The 21493-nt window shown below is 38.5% G+C and overlaps 1 protein-coding gene across 1 annotated transcript in view; it reads right to left on the bottom strand.

Annotated features, from left to right (window-relative positions):
• Positions 1–21493, bottom strand: part of RAD51B (RAD51 paralog B) — a 362630-nt gene that overhangs the window by 178746 nt on the left and 162391 nt on the right. The window contains exon 8 of the mRNA XM_041460006.1: positions 4829–4847. Coding sequence (XP_041315940.1) covers positions 4829–4847 — 19 coding nt within the window. The remainder of the gene's footprint in view (positions 1–4828; positions 4848–21493) is intronic.

Genomic DNA, 21493 nt, shown 5'->3' with positions numbered 1-21493 from the left:
CACAGCCTTTAGTAGTCTCAGATAGGGGATTATCTAATGCTTTCTATTTATCTTGCTGATGGTCATTTCAATAAGCACCTAAACAAAACAAAGTTAATGAAAATGATTGTGCAATCTATGGAATAATATTTGCTAAGCACAGTAGCTGCACAATGACATGGAAAGACAGTCCGTAACCATCAGATTAACTAGTGCCAAAGAACACTAAAACAGATTAAATATAAACATTGAAACCCAGGAGACTACATCCCTGAGTACAGTTATACACTACTTATGTACTCTGCAGGTAGAAAAACATGATCATAAAAATCAACAAAACCAGTCTAAGGAGAATCTTTTAAGTGAAGTGAGGCCAGCATAAGGTCCCCAATAACGTCTTCCTCTTTCCCCAGCTCAAAGCAAATAAAGTCACTACAAAATGGAAAATAGGCAGCGTTGACTGATTCTGTAAGGTTTTTCTTTTTAATTGTATTTTCAAGTCCCCTAAAAACAAACTAAGACACTTTTGTTCTGCTCTAAGAACAAAAGCTGATGGATCAGCTTGCATCAAAAATAATCAGGGCAGAGTGAAGGCGAGCTAAATACATACACATTATATTCAGCACTTATTAACATGCATCACAATTAATTTCCAAAGGAAAATATTCCCAGATAGCTAGTAGTTTGTTTAAAATTCTGTCCTACAGCAGAAGCACCAATCTGGCTCTCATTTTTGTGTTCCAGGAAACAGCTGTTTGTGTTTACAGTTACCAACAAACAATTCAGCTTTTTAATCAAACAAGAGCTGCTTGGGTGCCTTTGCCCATGGCTATGGGAATCAAATCACTCTGGAAAACAGATCTTTTACAACATTACGAAGAGGCCCTCAGCGGATGCAGGGGATTTGAGAGGCATGCTTTTTGAGGAAACCAGATTTATAGTTTGCAGCATTCTCCATCCTGGGTCAACATACTGAGCTCAGTAACAATCTTCAAACTCAAAATGGCCCGGGAGTCAGTTTTCTCTATTCTTCTCTCTCCAAATTATGTTCTGTCTCATGTGCCTACATCGTCTAGCTTTTTCCCCACTGCATATGCAGACACATAACAAAATATTTGTTCAACTCTACTATAAAACAAAGTTGGGCAATCCAGAGAGAATGATTTTGTTTTTCTAGCAACAGACTACATTTTTCCAGTATGAACATATAGAACCATTTTTGCTGTATGAACACTTGTATGATGGCACTTGCTTAGAGGTTGAAGAGAACATGTGAGCTCCTCTCCATATTTCACTTTAGTTTTGTAGTAACCTTTGCCTACTGCTGGCCTGTTCAGAGCTGTTCCTCACAACTACAAGGCATGTACATATGCAATACATGCAAATGTTAGTTTGTCACAAAACAAGATCAGTTCCTCATTTTCCTAGAAGTGAGTTAAACACCAATGTATCAATGGTGGGCCCCATAAGGAGTCAAAATGGAATGTATGCTGGCCAAGATTTATGCTTCTTGCACTGCTGCGCACATCAGCCTTTGAAGAAGCAGGTGAGTTTAAATGCTGCAGCTCTAGACTTGAAAAGGCAGAAAAGTGTATCTTAGTGAGAAGCAACTACCAAGTAGTTCCTCCTCCTGATCATTGCCTAGCAGCATATTAACCTCTTGTATTTTGTAGCAGAAACCTCTGAACCAGTTCAGCTTCTTTCCTTCACAGAAACACTTAACACTGTGCAATCTATGCCATTCCTGTCCACAAAGCTTCCCTAAGAAATGGCTATGTGATCTACAAAAACAGAATTGTGCCACCAAGTTTTTTCTCTTCTAGAAAAAGCCAGACCTTCAAAGAGCTAATACACTAGAAAACCCCACTAGAAGTGATACAGCAGCAGGCACTGGAGGGCTTTTAGTTGACTTGCAAGGAGCACAGCCTTTTCTCTTGAAGACAGGTAACATGAGGCAGTTTAGTTAATGAAATCTTCCACCAAGAATTCCAGGGCGAATTTGAAGACTTATGTCTTCAGAAAAATCTTAGACAGTCTCACAGGCGCGTTGCTAAACAAAACACTAGTGAAGGCCACAAAGGGAACGTAAACAAACTCACACTGGTCTACAGACTGATGGAGGCAGGACAACAATGCAACAAACAACAGAAAAATAAAAAACTGTATGACCAGGAGCAGCTGTGTGCCAGACTCAAAGATTCCCTATGATTGTTGTAGTAAAAGGACAGAGATTCTCCCTGTTCTGTCATTGCAAGTTGTGCTGCAGATATTAAGAACCACTAAAACTTTGTTCCCCCACAAGGTTACTAGATCACTGCTAAAAGACTCAGCAAGTGGAAACCTGGAGACATTGTGTTTTCATTTTATATGGTATCTGCTTCCTCTGGGATTCCCTAGCCAAGGTACTGCATAATCCTTTACAATAAAGCAACACTGTTCAGGCAATTCCCAAGACAGCAGCTAAAGGAAAAAATAATAACCCTTAGCAAAAAATACACAAACAACTATCTACAATATAAAAGAAAATCCACTTAGATACAAACTAAACAGGAAACTGAAGTGTCTTGAGTTTAAATGAGGGGAAGTTGCAAATGAGTTCTGGCTCTCTAGAGAATAAAAGTATTTCAACCTGATGGCCACTATCAGCAAAAGATCTTTTTTATTCTATCTTGATGGCCACTATCAGCAAAAGATCTTTTTTATTCTATCTCCTCAAAACCTCAAGTTGATGATCCTATCAAGTGAACATGAGGGAAGATTAATTTCCCTCTTCATTGACTTCTTGGGTCTTTTGCCTTGAACACGAGTTCAAAATTGCACACAGCACCCTTATACAACAAGCAGTCCCTGGGTTTCATAATCTAGGTTGTCCTTCCCAGGCAAATGCAGTTTATTACATGGAGGAATGCCAAAAGCTAAGTGTGTAAGTTTATACAGACATACCACACTATTTGTATTGGATTGATTAAAAGCCCAGCAAATGAAAACAATAAAGAAAAGAATCTAAGAACAGAGCATTCTTTATATCTTTGTAATTTTGGTTTCTAAATAGACACACTTTCAGGAGTTGAATATGTAATTATTTTCAAAACTTACAAATGAGCAGCAATGAGTAAAACAACTGGATAAAATATTCCAGCTGAACTTTATGTGCAACTTTTATTTAATTTTAAAAACCTGCCTTCCATGAATTTTTCAAATTTCTCTTACAGGAAAACATCACAGTGATACTGATGTCTATATTTTGTGTAATCCAACTCAAAAAGATGCAATATACAACTTAAATAATTAAAATAATCCCACCTCTGTTGAAGTGAATGTTGCAATTGTTATTGATGTAGAATGAGGAATGCATGACAATGCCTCCTAACCAGGTCCCAGAACATTCAACACTGAACTTTACTGTCCAAATTGCCTTCCCCTTCAAAAAAATTAAGAAATCCAAGCAACAAGAAGTATATTTAATCACACTGTAACTATAAAAGTAAAATAAATTAACCAAAATAAAATTAATAAAACAACACAGAAACAGTTTGCCTTCAAATGTCAGTTATCCTTTCAAAATTACAAAGATGCAAGTCAAGAATTTTGGTCAATGTCATTAACCAACATCTACAAAGAAGAAACACAAGCATAGCTGAGATAATCATAAAGTTATCCCTCCTTTGAATGTTATTGAAAGGATATACTCAAAATCAGAAGGATTAAACCACAGAATTAATATGAAGCAGAGGTCTTTGGAGGATTTGCAGTTATCTTAATGAATAGTTTCTGCCTCATGACAAAGGCCGAGATAATACCTGCACTGTGCAAGTGCTTTTTCCCACTGAGCAGCTGAGGAAACTGAGACTCATGACCACAGTTCCAGACTAGTATTCTCCTTGTTCTGACAGAGACATATGTGACCACCCAGAGTTCTCCAAGGTGAAAGAGAACGCCACAGCAAACCCAAACGTGTAGTAAAAAAAAGCATTTAGTAAAGAATAGCCATATCTGTCAGGTAAAAACCAGTTCCCCATTATCAGTGGTAATCACCGACTCAGCACTGATTGGAAACTGGTAGACTTCTTTTTCCCCATCATTCTGACAAAAAAGCTTGTCATGCACATGAAACCCTTCATGTGTATAACCCTCTCCTTCCATACCGCACTTCACCTACAGAATACAGGACCAGATTTTACATGCTCTACTCACAAGTAATCTCTCTGAATGAGTCAAGAAACTTCTGGCCTCTATTTGGGGAAAGTTAAAATTGAAGAACCTTAAACTCATAAAACTTCCATAATTATTCAAGCACTGATTATTTATAATAAGCTAAAACTGTTGGTCAGAGAGATAAGAAGGATCAGGTAAAGATGAACAATGAATTCACTGATTCTTGGCTCCCAGACATAAAACTCATTAAATTATGGTCTGAAGTGATGAAAAAATTGTAATTCATGGCTAAAATAAGCCAACGTTTTACTGTTACATGATCGTTGTCTTGCCCAAGCATAGAAGAAAGCAAAACTTCAGCTTAGTGATGAGCTTCCAGCTTTCAGTGCTATCTGTGGCTACTGCTCAAGAACAGTGCACAACTTGTCCTCTGCTTAGGGCTTGAAGCTGTAATTATGCAAAATAACTTGATACTAGGTCTAGAATTACAAAACCCACAACCCATGTTTTCTCCAAGGCTGTCCAGCAAGAGCTCCTAAACTAGAAAACTAAACTTACATCGGCTATCATCACACTTGAACTTTAAAAACAGCCTCCATAAAGTGAAGTCAGAGGCACATCTGCACATTATTGATCATCAGCACAACACTGATATTGGCTACATTATAAAATTGTGCCAGTGACGGGCTCCAACATGGAACTGCCTGTAGTTCCTTATTCTATGGAGTATCAGTATGCAATTTGTTGGAGAGATTCTGTAATCCACAGATGAAGGCACTTGTAGGTTTTGATTTTATCCAGCATTAACAGCCCCTAATAGCCTAGTTCAGCATAGACATAACAAATGGAAATGGCTTTAAATTATCCTTCCCTTGAGATGTAATTTCATAAGAGAACAAACTCTATATGCACAAAGAGAGATTTCCAACGTAAACATGTGGTGGAAGCTAAAAGCTTCAGTTAGATTTAGGGCAAAGCAAGGGATTAAATTTCAAAGACACCCATTTCTTTCCAGTTCACAATACATATATTCTTTTCTGCTGACTTTTCTGCCCTTTGTGCTCAGAAGATCATGTCTATTAAAGAAATCACTTTTTAACTTTTTGAGACCTTACTGAGCTTTGTCTCATTTCCCCCCTCACACAACAACTCTGGCTGGAATAGAGAATCTACAGTTGTTATAATGAGTAAATCTTAAGAAGAACCAGAATCATTATCAGCATCTGCCTGTGAACATTTTAAATTATTCTTTACGTTTTCAGAAGGTGGCCTCTAGAATTTTCACTAATTATTAGCTATATTGAAATTCTTAAACCATGAGGAAAAAATAAGAGCTGTGTAATAACTCCAGTATCGAAGATTCTTCAGGGTTTTTTTCTTTCTCAGGATTAATGTAAACCTTGATTTTGTATTTGATAAGATGCCAAGCAGAGTTAGAAAGAAATGTGCTTTGCAGAGAGAAATCCAATGCTAATGCTAGAAAAAAATGTATTTATGAACATAATGTTTTTCCCTCTGACTTAATCCTCTGACAAAAATACCTATGAAGACATTATATGCTAACCATTACTATTTGAAGGTTTGACCTCATCACCTCTCATAAAAACACAAGATTTAGATGCAACAGAAAACTTCCAGTCATTTTGCACTGGTATTGACTTATTCAAAAGTGAAGTTTAGATCCCTAAAGGTTAGTTCTTCTGTTCATTTGTCTTTTTTTCAAGGCACTGTTTTTAAACATTGCTAACATCCAGTGCTGAAACAGTGAACCCTAAAAGAATGCACTCATTATCTATTTGAAGATAATGTGATATGGTGTTTTTTGTGATTGGACACACTGAATCTGTTACAATCATAGAAAACAAAATTTCTTTCAGTCATCTGAGATCTGTGGTTTCAGACAATTGTGTTTAATTAGGAAAAAAATCTGTATTTAAATAGTCCCTACAATAAACAAATTTAAGGATTTAAGGAAATTTAAACAAAAAGCAGAGGGAAAAAAAAAGGATGAAAATGGCAAATCTGGGCAGAACAGAGGGGTGTTTATACAAGCCAGCATTTGTATGAAAGATTTACACACTGTAAAGTGGCAGCAGAGTTATTATTACCAACGTTTACAATCCAAGAGAGCAAAATAGCCCCCTGCATGTACAATGGACTAATTTTGTTAGTGACAAAAGTTTGTATGGGATGCAGCTTTTTACCTCTCTTAGCTGAACACTTTTGTGCTGATGTAATTCTAGCTTTGTCATTAGTCCTGATACTGCATAGGGTAGTAAAAACAGACCTAAGCATGTCAGAATGTTCCTTTAGAAGGTTTCTTTTGATTGGCTTGTCATTTAATATTGTTTCTTTTTTAAAGAGAAGGCTTCATACAATAAGGGAAATTATCTGCTCTCCTCATATTCCTTAGGGTACACAAGTCACTCCTTCAGCAACATTTACCACATATAATTTACCACAACCACAACCTTCATCTTTTACTGTGTTGTGCTCTAGGAGGACACTGTTCCTGACATTTAATCCATAGAAACAAATTTCAAAGTTATCTTTCTTTTTTTTTTTTTTGAGAACCGGGGCCTAGGAAGTTTTTTTATGATCTCAACAGAAAGTTATATGTGTTTAATGCTAGAATTGCAAATATCACAAGAGGCAAGACATGAAGTGTATGATGTGTTCAGCTAAAGAACTGATAATGCCTGAAATTTTCTAATTGACAACACTTATATATGCAAATTTTTTGACACATATTCTCTCAGAATTATGACTAGTGTCTCCATCTTCAGCTTCTATCTTGGACAAATGCACCTGAAGATACTGGTGCTTAGCTTTTGGCTCTAAAGGCCATTTTGGGGGTTTTTGTGGTTTAGTTGGGTGTTTTGTTGTTGTTGTTTTAAATCAATGAGTGGTTGACCACAGACTGCTCTGCAATTTCCCAAAGTAAAGTATTTCACTAGTAGATGGAAAAAGATTTGATAATCATAACAACTCCAAAAAGAAAAACCATAAAAGGAATGATCATTCATCCAAATTGCCCCAACAGATCAATTGGAAAAGACTTCTTTTGCAGACTTCTGTGTGGTTATCAATGAATCTATCTACATGTATACACACATGCACAGGCACATAGATATCTATCTCTTCTATTATATACTAAACTAGCTTTGTGTTTATTTAGGAGAGGTTGGTGGAATGTGAAAGTCACAGCTGGTTCAGACACTCATCTCCTGAAGAATATATATTCTGACAGGAAACTACACATTAGAATTTGATACTCCTGTCTTTTGAAGAAGCCTAAGTTGAGTAAGTATGGAAATGGAATTTAAAATGTTTTTAGATCAGCCAAAGCAGCAAAATAAAAGGGCTTTACAAATGTAAGCTGAGAGTTTCCTTTAATTTTACTGAATAAATTTCCAATTTTTTTTTCATTCTTCAACAGCCCCAGAACAACAAAAAAAAATCATATTTGGAGAAACTATCTCTACTAAGCATTTTCTCTGAAAGTATGTTAATATATCATTCTGCACAGCTTTATCCTCTGCAACTTCACCTTCTTGACTTCCTGAAAAGATCCTTCAGATCAAAGATGATGATTAATTTCTATATGGAATTGTTTACAGCAAGACCAGGTATAAACAAAGGTGAAATAATAATAATAGAACTGGACTTGCATTGCAACCTGTAACCCAGTCAAGCTAGTAATTGAGCATTTTAAAGTATCTTTACAGACATGGAGGAGACCACTGCATGCATTGGGAAATAATTCAGCAATTTCAGTAACAATTGTGAAGGTGAGCGTGGAGTGCAGCAACCAAATAGAACAGAAAGGTCCATTATCCTTTAAGCTGGAACTCAGTCAAAAGGAAGTTGAAACCACCACTTCACCATGAGATACTCAGGAGAGACAGTTATTTCTGAGGAAGTGAGGTTATGCAAAAGTTCTGACAGAAAACAGGAAGCCAATCGAAAAATGAGATGTTAATTCACAGTAAGACACAAGCGACAGCCTCCGTTTGCTGACTCTCCTTTCTTGCCAGATGTAGCAAGAACATGCCATTTTCAAGACAGATAACTTCTTTCTGAATGCACAAAAATCACAAAGCAAGGTCACTTTTAATCTAAATCCCATTTCCAAACATAGCAGGGCTTGGGTATGTTGGGAAAGAAGTGCTGAGAAAGAACTACCCAGTTCCTCCTGAGTGGACAGAGGAGAACGCCTTCATCTCTTCTCATTTGTCATCCTTCAGTTCCTCCTGCTGAGTAGGCTTGATCTGGAGTATAAAGTATAAGTATGAAGTACTTATTGGGGAAAAAAGAACAACCCACAGTACCATAAGGCTTAATAAATAATAAACTTGCCTGCCCAAAATCTTCATTCACAGAACATTTTAAAGGTTACAATATTGTAGCTGGTATTTAATTTTGATGCAGCAAGTAAAAAAACATACTCAAGCTGAAAGCAGGTCTTACCCAAGTCAGAATGTATAAACACTTGTGCAGAGACCATAAGGACTAAGTTGTGCTTTCTCAGTAAATTGGATGAAGCAGCTCCAAAAATTTCCAGTCCCTTTCAGTACCTTCCATTAGGCATCATCTCATTATTCTAAACACATGAAATTTGGTCACCCAAAGGAAAGACAAATCCAGAGGGTCTCTCCTGTGGTTTATCCTTACCATCTTTTAATTTATGGACTTCAGGGCTTTACTGGAAATTTTCACTTCTGTAAATAGTCTTAGTTAAAGTTTTTATGAGCCATGGATTGCCAAGTGAGATCCTGAGTACTTCAGCTAACAAACCAGGATTCAAGGCTCATTCCTCTTACTTTCAATGGTTCCATGGTAAAAACATTCCTTGTCCTAGCTTGACATAATATGGGAGAACACACAGATTTCTATCAGATACCTCCAAATTCCATCAAATGTCTTCATCCAGAAACCAACCTAATGTTCTACTTTCAAACAACCAGAACCAAGTCTTAAATTGAGACTTCAAAGAATAGGCCAATTTGTGAAATGCATCACGACACATCTATAGGTATAAACCAGAGTTTACCTGTTCTGAGAGAAGTTTGAGCATTTGGGCTGTGTTCTTTGACTAGAAGGCCTTCACCTAGACCTAATGCTCTCAACCTTAAGCAGGGAACCTACAGTCTTTTGAGTACATACTGCTCAAGTTGCTTCCACTTCTTTACTAGTTTACAGTGTAGTTTACTCTGTGGCCCACTGAGAGAACTTGACCTACATAGGCATTTTTATAAACCACCATTCCTGGCATCAACATATCTTCAAACTATCCTCTGCCACTAACATAGTGAAGTAGCTGGATATTACTTTGCTATGTTAAAAACTAATTTTTTTTTTCCCCCCTGAATATCAACTTCCAGGCTGCCAGCCCAGGGTTGGTGTTTCTTGGCTTCCAGCTGACCATACTAGGGCACGGGGACTCACACATCGGTAAATATTTCAAGAGCCATGGCTACAACAGCTGTTTTCATCAACACTACTTTTATTGTTAAGATATTTACAGTGACAACAATTTCTGCAAAGAAAAAAATCTTGAGTCTTCTATAAGGAAGCCCAGACTATGCATTCTTTGTCCTCCTGCTCCTATAAGTGATCAGGTTCTTGAGACTGATGAGGGATGCTGGGCCATGCTCACTATTCACAAAATATCTCCTGACATAATTTAACATAGTTCTGTGATACATAATGTGATAGAAAAGAATAAAATCCTACTTTATATAAGCAGCTAATCTCATCGGGACCCGTTTCTGCACTGGGTCATCACTTTTCACAGCACTAATCTACATCTGCCTATAGAGAAAACTCTACAGAACCAGCTAGCAAAGGTAAACTCACTTATAGCTGTGGAAGTAATTGATGGCCTCAGTACAATTTAGAAATCCCACTTGGTTTCTAAAGTGGTATTTCTAAAGAGGCAGGTATTATTTTGGACGTACTTTTAATGCTTATAGATCACAAATGAACAACTTTTATAATGACAGTGACAGCAATCAATCACTTGAATATTCCCCTTAAAACAGGGCAGCAGTCAAACCTTACCACACATCTTGCAAATCTGACCTGTGGTTTTCATCTGGGCCCTCTGCATCCAGCACACTGGCAAACATAGAGAGCTTCCTGAGCCATCCAGCCTCTCAGTGAATGATTGTTTGTTTTGTAAATATTACTGGCCACAGCTCAAAGGAACTTTTCTGTGCTTTTGATCTCCACTACAAATGCAAAGGACTGAGCAGCATGTGGCCCGGAAAAGCTGCATCCATCAAGACGCTGTGAAAACTTCTGCCTGGAGAGGCAGTAAAAAAGGAAGGTAAGCTCTTCCACAACAACTTTTTATTAAAAAGTTCTACTTTATATATTCATAAACTGTAATTTGCACCCATCCATCCTTTCTCAGAAACCCCGAAGTTCCATGAAGGCATGTTTCAAAAGAACACTTGGTTTGTGCACCTCACCAAGCTCACATGTCACTGCATGCAGAAACTAACCAAATACACACGTGCTATCAGTGCGAAGGAGTAAGTTACTCCTTACTTCTTTCAATTTTCTATAGAATATTTTCAATATTCTCTAAAAACTTCTAGAAAAACATATAAATATTGTTAGTGAAGTGCAGAGTTATAAGTATGCACTTTACTACATGCCTTAGGATGATTTCAGATCTTCATTTCTTCCACAGATGCATTTCTTTGCCAGGTTCTGACAAGACTGTTCAGAAACTGAATGATTACACTGCAAAATAATCTTAGGCCTTCATCTATAAAACATACCAAATAGACTGCATTCAGCTGGTCTTTCATTTTCCAGTCTCATTTTCCCTTCCCCTTTCATGGCTGCACATGGAGTCAGCAGTTACCTGTGAGCACCTACCCTAGTCTAAACCTCAAGAAGATGGGTTGAGGACTCTTTCTATACAGATGTTCCACGTGGTCTTAAATAGATCAATAACTTCCACATCAGCTTCACAGGTGAGCTGCTCCAAAGTTGTCACCCACACTGTTAGGAAGCTCTGTCTTTCTAAGGCTGAAATTTTACCACTTGTTCACTGCACACTCATACACATTTGCCCACCCAAGCAAGAAGACTGAACTGCCAAATAACAAGTCCAAACATAAGTATCACTGCAGTCTCCCATTGTGACCAGGCTGCTAAAGCCTTTTACGGAAAAGGCTTCTAATTAATTTTAATTAACATGGACTGGTTTTTGTGGTCTCCCACAGTATCTCCATACCCTGCCTAAATTCTGAGAATTAAAATTAAGCAAAAATTCCAGCAGAATTCTACCAATCCTGGGTACAGAAACAAGCAGCATTCCTCCTTTCTATTTGGAAATCCTGTTAAAGCATATCATGGTCCCATCAAGGGGCTCTTGGCCAAAGCTGATTAGAAAGACAGCTTCTGCTGAGGAAGTTTCAACTACTTTCCCACCCTGGGATAATCTCTGGATCATGGTTTAAGGCTGTTTCTTATGCTGTATGCACAAACTTGCATTCTTGCCCTGATTTACATTGCCTTTACTTGGCTACAGTAGAACTACACAGAATGATGGCTAATCTTGAAAAAGGAGCTAAAAACCAGACAAGGATAGAAACTGAATAACCCATTAAATCATGAACATGTCCTATAAAAGTTGTGTGCAAGTATGCTGTGAGTCAAAAAGGGAAAAGCCTTCTGTCCCATTGTCCATCTCGGAAATTTCCTGGCAAACCATCACATTGATGGAATGGATCTGGCACCATTCCACAAAATTAAATTCACAACTGAAAATTAATCTTCAAAATAGTCACTAGTTGCTGCTGGTATTTAGAAGGAAAGTGTCCCTTCATTCTAGCATTGCAGCATTCTTATATACACTGTTGCTTCAAATAATTTGGACATTTTGGGGAGCATGGACACTCATTTTATTAACCAGCTTCAGTCATATGCATTTACAGTAGTCTTCAGTAGAGGTTGAAACTTTAATTTTAGGGCAACAGATTGTATCTTGAAATGAAAACAGGCAAGAGGAGTGTAACACATGGACCTACACTCTTCCCACATGGTCCATCAGCTATTTATCTGTAAAGCCCAAGGGCCAAAGGCCAAACTTCAAGAACTATGCTACATTATCTTTTATTTGTTTCATTTTGCAACATTTGTTGCACAAGCATGAAAGTATAAACAGAATGATGCTTCCTTATCAGCGACCTGTCTCCTCCAAGATTTATCCAGTGGCCAGAAGTAGGTTCCCCAGCACCATCACTGACTGAATTCACAGATACTGGATTACCCTATCAGTAAGCCTTCTGGGAGAACAGTCTGGACAGGGAGCCACAGCCTTTGCTTACACACACATTCCTTCTTCACTAACAAGGAAATAACTCAAACTAATGTAAGTATCAAGATTGCTTGCTATAAACACACCCATGCACACACACACACACACAGGGACTTAAGCCTAGAACCACAGAGAACCTGCTGGTGGAAACTGTTAGTAAGGGATGGTCAGAAAATCAGGTTTATCTGCTACCTTATAGCTGCAACTTCTCCAAGCTTTTTGTGCCCAAGTGCTTAAAGCTCAAAAAACTGTGGTCTATCAACTGCAGATTGTAGTTACTTAGAATTTCTGACTCAGTCTTCGGCTGAGTGAAGCACAGGTCTTCATGGAGTGAAGTACAGGTCTTACTGTTAGTTTGGCCTAAGTCAAGAAACTGACTGGCTGTAGAAGAAATGTTTCACCTTTAGGTCACTGGTTTGCATCCAATACAGGTCAGTAGTAGCTGAATGCCATAACCATCAGACAGTTGTTTACCGTCTGATGCAAATTAATTTGCCAAGTTACCAGTTTCACTGCATACTGCAGGATCTACATCATTTATGACGATCACAACAACTTTAGACATTCAGCAAATGACTAAATGAGAGCCTGAGCTTCCATCCTGAGTGATGGGATGTGGAGTCCCCAAAATAAAGCTGAAATATGATGATAAGCTTGTAGAACAGCTTGTGTCACCACTGCTTGTGTTCAACAGTCCAAGGACAAGAGGAAAGACTATGGTTTGCAGAGAGCTTAGCTTAGTGCCTTACAGTAATACTAAAATGTATTAAAAATTACAGTCTGTTTTTAGCAAATATTTTCCTAACTACAGATGTTAGTACAAGGCACAGCTGTTTCTGTCACTACCCTGAAAGCACCAAAACTCTTTTCATCTAGCCTATATTAGGTACTAGGAAAACATCAATGTTGACCATGAGGTGTGATTAAAAGAGTCTCTTTAAACACACCTTGGTTACATCTGGTTAGTTACAGTAAGTTCATCACTGATGTTATGCCCAGTTACTTTTTCAAGGAACGTCAACATTTGAGGGCTGTAACTCACTGGCAGTTCAGTGTTATCCTGGGATTAATATGAGAGGAGAGAAGTGGGCTGTGAGTTACAAGGGGATGTGTACTGCAAGAGATTTGGCAGGCCAGAGTTCTCATTAAACCAAAATTAGGATGTCCTAGGTCTGTATGTATGCTGTTAATCACTACCTGGGGTTTACCAACAAAAGTAGTTTTTCCATTAAAAATTCCTTGCTCATTTCAAGAGGAAAAGAATTATCCTATCTGCAGAGTTCAGATTTGGGGGGAAAAAAACCCCAGAATTTCTTCAAGTTCTCTTAAATACATTCTGAAATCAGACAGAAGGCTTCAGAAGAGAAACTATTTTTCTACTCCTGCCTTCAAGCAGCACTATTCCATCTCAAAATTAATTATTTACTAACGTGAGTTGACAGAAAAGATAATCTTCAAACCATCAGCACATTTAACAGCATCAAAGTAAGTAGATTTATAACTAGGGAATTAGCTATTAGGAGAATTAAGATCCTTGTCTTTTGAAGGAGTCCCAGGTAATAGATCCAGTACATATTAGAGATTCATCAAAATGCACAACCTTGTATATAAATTGATAAATAGGTATAACAAATGTAGCATAACAAAGAAGAGCATACATAGAAAATGACGGTAATAATGAAAAGTACAGAACAGACTAAAATGTAGCATCATAAGCTCCAACAGTATTTCCATCTGGAAAGGATCTCAGGTCTCCCACCCTACCTCCTGTATCTGGGACAGCTATCTCAGACCAGCTTACTCAGGCCTTTACCCATCCAGATTTTGAAAACCGCTGATGAAACAGACAGTACAACTGCTCTGTGCAGTCTGTAGTGTTCACAGCGTAAAGGGACAGAAAGAAACAGGCAGTACAGAAAATGCAGAAGGAAACACAAAAGAACCTCAAAGTGACTGTCACAGAAGGGAAAAAAGGGGTAAGGGAAGAAAATACAGTTATTTTAAAAATAGGAAAACAAGTACAGGAAAATCTTTTTTAATACTTCAATTTATCCAGAAGCCTAATGTGAAGGGTCTGATTCTTTAATCCTTGATTTTATAAAATAAAACAACAATCCAAAACAAACCAGAAAATCTTTATGCCCTTTAAGCTACCTCAGCATAGACTCCAGAACCTGAGATACTTCAAATCACCAGCTGCTTTCAAACAGGTAGGCTGCAGCAATCCTGCTGAGCTGTGTTTGACACAGCTCTGCCAAAACTTTGAGGATAAACAATGAATGACACTATTTTGTATGTTGAACTTTGTAGTTCTATCACATACAAAGATGATCATGAGCCCTCCAACTAAACATATCTACTATATGGCTCTTTTAATGTTTCCCATTTCAAGGAACTGGGAAATTGCTGGAAAGGATGGCAGGGCCATTTTTAGGGCTGGTGAATTGAGAGATTTAGATAAACATTTTTAAGTTTTGTTTCCTGACCTATTTGTTCTGTTATTACAATTCTGATCGCAGAACCTTCAAGCACAACTCAGCTTTAATGTTGTTGGAAATGGGGAGGAGGAAGAATGCTTGCTATCAACTCTGCTGTCACTACATGGTCAAGCCAGATGAAGACAAAAATGGAAGAACAATATTATCACCACTTGGTTTATTAACTGATAGTAACGAGACTCACAGGGCTATTACAGCTCAGACACTGAAGGCACATGGCCCTGGCTGGAAGAGTTTATACTGATCAAAATCAGTCCGGGCATCACAGGATTCTATGAGACTAAGAGGTAAAACATATTTTCCCTTCAGACCCTGCTACCTTTTCTTACTGACATGACTTGCTATCACTAGGTCTTGATGTCTTGATTTAATATTTGAAAGACCTGTGTGTCATCAACAAGAGTGTGACTGCCTCAATAATTGAATCAATATGGAATTGTGTCCCTGGAGATGGAGAGGAGACTGGAAAGGCAGCAGAGGCAGCCAGTGAGAAAAATAAGAGGTTCTTCTGAGGTTAACTATGGGGGAGTGTATGCCATGTAATGTTTTGATGATTGCCATGCTCGCTCCACAACAGACACACTGAGAGAACATTAAAATCTACGCCTGTCCTCTTTTAAGGTTCAGATAATAATACCAAAGGTAGCAAGATTATTTTAGCATTCAAAGTAAGTAATCAGGTGATGACAGGAAGCCACATCTGAGCATCTGAACTAAGAAAACCCCACAGAGCTTCAAGTGCCCATGACGCAGTCTTTTCCAGCCGAGTGTAAATAGGACATGTCACCTCACCCAACACCCTGGACCACAATGTTTTGAAGGTAGCAAAGGAGGAAACTGCACCGCAAAGAGGAAGCAACAAAAGCATTTTAAAAAGCTTGCAGGCTTAAACCAACTGTGTCATAACCAGAAACAGCTATTAAATTCTGAAGTAATAACACATATTAGCAATTAAACTGCTGGAACTGGACAGCAATTTCTCAAACATTTTCAATGGCACCATTGAGTATAGGAACTGTCCATGACTATATGCAAGGCAACCACTGGCAAGGTATTGTTTATCAGAGCAATTAGTATATGGCACACCACTACCACAGGTACCTGTGCAAAATGCAAGACAAACACCACGTAATTTCATAGGGAACTAAGAAGTGGGGCCAACCAGGAAACAGTTTTATTTTTGTTTTATTCTTCTACTGGTTTAGCAAAAGTAAAACCTTGCAAAACAACATATTTTTAATTTGAAGGGTGGAAGAATGATGAGAGAGAGAAAAAAAAGGAAATATCCAGACAATAACCCAGATGTTATTTTGTGTAACGTGTCTCTAGTTATGATCAAGTACCTCTGCCTTGTCTCCTTTTTGGGTTCAAGATTTTTATTTTACCAGCAAAAACACATTTCCACAGAACATGCTACTTCTGATACAACATATTTTTGTTTTCATTCATATGACAGTTGTCACAAAAATTTTCAATAGCACAATTTGATTAGCACAATCAAAGTGAGTACTTTATCATGTTGAGATCTGCTGAAAGTCCACTGTTTTACAGACACAAAGTTGTAATCATTCCTTATTTGTTCAAAATGCTTTTGACTCAAAATTGCACTATACCAAAATGCAGGTGACCATCTACCACCTTAAAAAAGAACCACCAAATCCTGGCTCAAGCTATGATAAAGTCAAAGTTGCCCTATATTGCATGGGCACATATTACATATCAATGAACTTGCTTTCAATTACCATTCAGTCTACAGGACACAAATACCTTGTTAGAACAAAGGAGGAAAACAAAGTATCCCTAAGGAAAATCCACAGCTCATTAAAATAAGTTTTCCAAGTCCTTTGCACTCATTATGGCACTAAGGTGCTATAATCTCCTCTCGGCCCATAGGATCTTCCCATCCAAGCACTCTCATCTCAGGATATATCTACACTGTGTGTGGTGAATGCTAGAAAGATTATGCTGTGCTGACCTCTCTGCCTCTGTGACTCATCTGCTGCTGGAACCCTCTGGATCCCAACAGCTCCTTTCACGCTAGCTCACAAGACCATAACAGAGATGACTAAGAAGCAGATGCACCCTCAGGAAAAGCAGAACTGGGCAGTTTTGGATGGTAAGCCAAGACAAGGACTTGGCCAAAAGCCATTAAGGATTTGACATGCTGATCCCATGCTGTTCAGAGTTACCTCATACTAACCTGGAGGAAAATAATGTCACCAGTCTTTGCTCGTTTGCATGATTCTGGTGCACAGTCGAAAGAACAAACTAAAGACTCCATGAGATTTCTGGCATTTTTAGCTGAACCCACTGTGAACTTTTCCTCTTGAGGTTCAGATTTGGTCACTGACAGGCACTCCATTAGCTTGAAGGCACTAAAGTTTGTCCTAAACTTCATTCCTACCAAACATTAACAAGAAAAGATATACAAACTTCTAAAGCTCAGAAAATCCCTGCAGGCCCATCTTAGTCACTCGCCCTTCAGTGGGTAGCAGTGTTCAGTGGGTAGCATAACTCTCAAATATGACAGGCCTTGTTTCAAGTCTTAAAACATCAACATTATCAGTTTGAAGTTAAAACAGAGAGGACAGCAAGGGAAAAGTCAGTTGGGTGGTATTTATGAAAGATCATTCAGCAGCAGATGCCGATGATGACTGAACCCAGGAATTTGGTACTTGAGGCAAATGTTTACTGCCACTGAGATGTGACTGTAGGCCAAAGGGAGACAAAATGTCATATTTCATAGCATAAACAACAGTAAATGAAAGACACGGCAGCTCAGGCTTCAGCACAAATGAGCTTGTCAAATCCCATCAGCTAGGATTTGAACTGTTACCCTGCTGAAATGCCTACTGTTGTTTCTTGTGATCAAGTATTACCTGAGCTCAGTAACCACAAGTCAGGCTACAGGCATTAAGAGCTTATTATTAAACCCTCCTACTGATCTTTGGAAGTGGTCTCTATTGCCTGACTCACACAGAAAACACACAAGAGAAAACATTTCATATTTTTGTTTAAGAAGCAAGTCCCCATTAGTGAATAATTTGGCACAGCCGTGTCGGACAACCAAAAGAGTTGGTGTTGATCCCCCTCTAACTACCATGTGAATGCAGCATTGCTGTCTTCCAAACTGGCCTGCTCGGTTCCCTGTGAGAATGTCCCTGCTCTGGCTGTGGCTTGATGACCAGCAATTGGCTTAGATTTTTCTGCCATCAAGATGGCTTTGAGCACTACTGGAGCTAGCTATCACCAAAATCTCTGGTTTTATTTCTTATAAAAATTCTCTAGTTTATGCACATCAAAACCACCCCACATAATGAACAAGCATGCAGCAAGCAAAGATCATTGAGGACTTCTTTCAAAATCTCAGTGAAAAGCCCACTGCAGATGCAGGCTGGAAGAAATTTGAGGTTCAAAATGAATCTTACTGGAGGAGCTGGTTGAAAATGGGAGTTTCCATGCTTTCAGTTGACTTGAAAAAATATAGGACCTCCTATACAGTACACATTCCCAGGACATCTTAGAGCCAAAAGCTTCAAACACTTGAAATAGAATTCTGTATTCAGATTGCTTATAATAAATTTTAATTATGCACCATGCTGCATAATTTACAGTTCTTCCTTAGACCCAAATTACAAAACTCAACCTTTTGTTTTGCTAGGCAAAACCAATAAACAATGAAATTTGACAAGTCAAAAATCTACTATTTAAAAAAAAATTTTCTGAAAGATAAGCAAGGGAAGAAAAAAACTGCATGGAATCAGATATTTTAACAACTCTAGAATTTATTTATTTTGCGTGCAAGACATGAAAATTTTTTCCCCATTCCTTCAAAGCTACAGAAGCATAGCTGTTGAAGCCTGAAATCGTAGTTCCATACCCTTTTGCTTTCAAATTAAACAAATGATCTCAGTTTTTGGATCAGTTTTTGACTCCAGGGAAACCATGCCATTAAGAGAGTGCCAGAAACACATCTAATTGATGCGTGTCCCAAGAACAGCTCAAAAGAGGGTAGACATACCACATATAGACTTCAAGGAAATTACTGAAAAGCCACAGAGCTTCAACAGAATGTGATATGTGAAACATAGCATATGAAAGACTCACTATCAAAAGGGTAAGTTCAGTTCAGGAGATATTAATCTGATTACCTAAGAGGTACTATGAATTGGATATGTTCCTTTGTGCACCACATCCAACCTGGACAGATGGAGGAGACTTTATGCTCCATTTTCTGATGTGTAATTAGTATTTAAGGGACGATCAAGTTACAGAGGCAAAGTTTCAATCAATTTTTTCTTTTTTTTACAGTACATGTACAGTGACCAGTAACAACAGATTTTATGACCATTTACTTGAGTGACTGACACAGTTCACAACTTGACTGCTTTTCTCATTTTCAGTGTCATTCTTTCTATGCACCCAGCTCACAGAAAATCAGTCCAGCAACATCCTTAAACAAAGCACTTCACATAGAGCTCCGAAACTAGACTTGTGCAGACTGAATTCTGGGCTAATTTTATGCAATGCAGATTTTAATCCAAATGATAGGCAATTTTAATATTTTTCTGCACCATAACCTACTCTTTCCTTCTTGCCATCATTGGCAATTTTCAGGATTTGTTGACAAAACTAAGTAAAAATAAATCACCAGTTGCAGGTTCCTCCCCTTGTTGGATTTACAAAACAATGCCACTGTCAAGCTTCCATGCCTGTAAATTAACAAGTCACTGGCCTTGGACTATCAGTTAGCTATTAAAACGTTACTATTTTCCATTATGGTAATGAATGCTTTCAAAAGAACAAATTTGAAATCTATTTTTGATTTTGTTTATAAACTCCACTTAAAATTGCGTCAGAAGAAGGCTTAAAAATCAGATGTCTAATTAGGACATCTGTAACATGTCATTTTATGCTAAAAAGGCTGTTTGCATGGCTTATCAAGCCCTTAGCCTCGCGGGCTACACCAGCCATCACACAAGGCTACCTTGTGTTTGTTTCTCCATCATCATCCTACAACCACAACTGTTCTCATATGCATAGGTATATGAATAGCAGAATTAGTTTTACAAAATAAAGGGGAAGGTTTAGCCCATTTCCACTAACATTGCCTTATATAGCTTTTAATTACTTTTAACAAAACGTTTAATTATTTCAGCAGAGAGAGACAGACATCGATCCTTTCCTTAAGGCAAGGAGTACTCGGGGAGAACGGTTTTGGAAAGGGTGTTTTGTGGCAGAAGTGGCAGCTGGTACCCATCCAGCAGCCGTGGCCGAGTCGCGCCACGAGGGCGCCGGGGCTCGCTGCCAGCCAACTGACAGGGAAGAGGGAGAGGCGAGTTCATGAAGAAAGACTGCGGCAGCGTGGGAGGACTATGACCTTTTGATCCCCGAGATGTTCCTGATGTACCAAAGTGACATGTCAGCTCTAATAAGCTGCACTCTCAGACCGGTGGCAGGGGCCTACAAATTACTGTGAGATCTGAAGGCATTTGTTGTGATGATCCTGGCCTGGATGGGGCATATCAGCGCTCCCCCAGCAGGGCTATCTGACAGTCCACCCCAACAATTCCCAACCCGGGGTTGTAACCTCCAGCAGGGTCACAGCCGCACAGAGTGGGGTTGCAAGCCTGACAGAGATGTGATTGTTTGTGTTCGTCTTTAGGGTCGCAAGCTTGGCTGGGGTGAGTTCACCACCAAAAACAGAGGCACAAACCCAAACCATTTGGGAACAGCTGGCCTAACAGATTTTGTGCTCAAAACCAACTTCCGGATATTCAGCTAAAACATGCCCAAACTACCGCCTCGCATATCCATGTGCCAGCCTGAAACAAGGACTCTCCTGCCAGGTATTAGACTGCTTCAAATTACTCCTAAAGAATCATGGCTGCATACTCAGTAGTAACATCTGGTTTGCTTTCTCTGTGACAAATTTTCCATTGTTAACAGAGCAGCTATTCATACTTGAGCCATTGTCTTTTCTACCCCTTCCTGGTGCTAGTTAGGCATCAGCTCACGCAGGAATATTCTGTAGATTGCTTGAGGGACTGGAGCAACAGCAGAGAGAGCAGAAATTAGTGAAAACATAGCTTCCCTTTAGTTAACCTCTCGGCATTTTCTCTTTCTACCATTTCTTCACCCATCTTCCTGCACTGCACTGCAACCACTTTGGTTGCTCTCCTCTGAATGCTTCTTTTTTTATTTTTTACTGTAACTGATACTATGAGAAGACTAGTAGAGTCCAGACTAGATGAATTTGTTCATGTGAAACATGCAAAATCTGCTCATGCTCTCTATTTTAATTAAATTAAGAAATAATGCACCAACCGTATACTGACTTTTATTGTTGTGTGATGTTTGTGTTTCAATGTAATGTTTTAGGAGCAGACTGTCACTGGGAAGAAGTTCATTCACATGAGAGAGCACCCAAGTTCAACCTCCAAGAAAGGCTAACAGGTTATAAACTTCCATAATTTAAGACAATAAATTATTATTGCAATGATAAAGCAGGAAATAGACACAA

This window comes from Pyrgilauda ruficollis, unplaced genomic scaffold (assembly GCF_017590135.1).
Source record: "Pyrgilauda ruficollis isolate IOZ18807 unplaced genomic scaffold, ASM1759013v1 scaffold14, whole genome shotgun sequence".
Classification (NCBI taxonomy): Eukaryota; Metazoa; Chordata; class Aves; order Passeriformes; family Passeridae; genus Pyrgilauda; species Pyrgilauda ruficollis.
The sequence above is the reverse complement of the archived record's forward strand: the minus strand, read 5'-3'. Positions and strand labels throughout refer to the sequence as shown.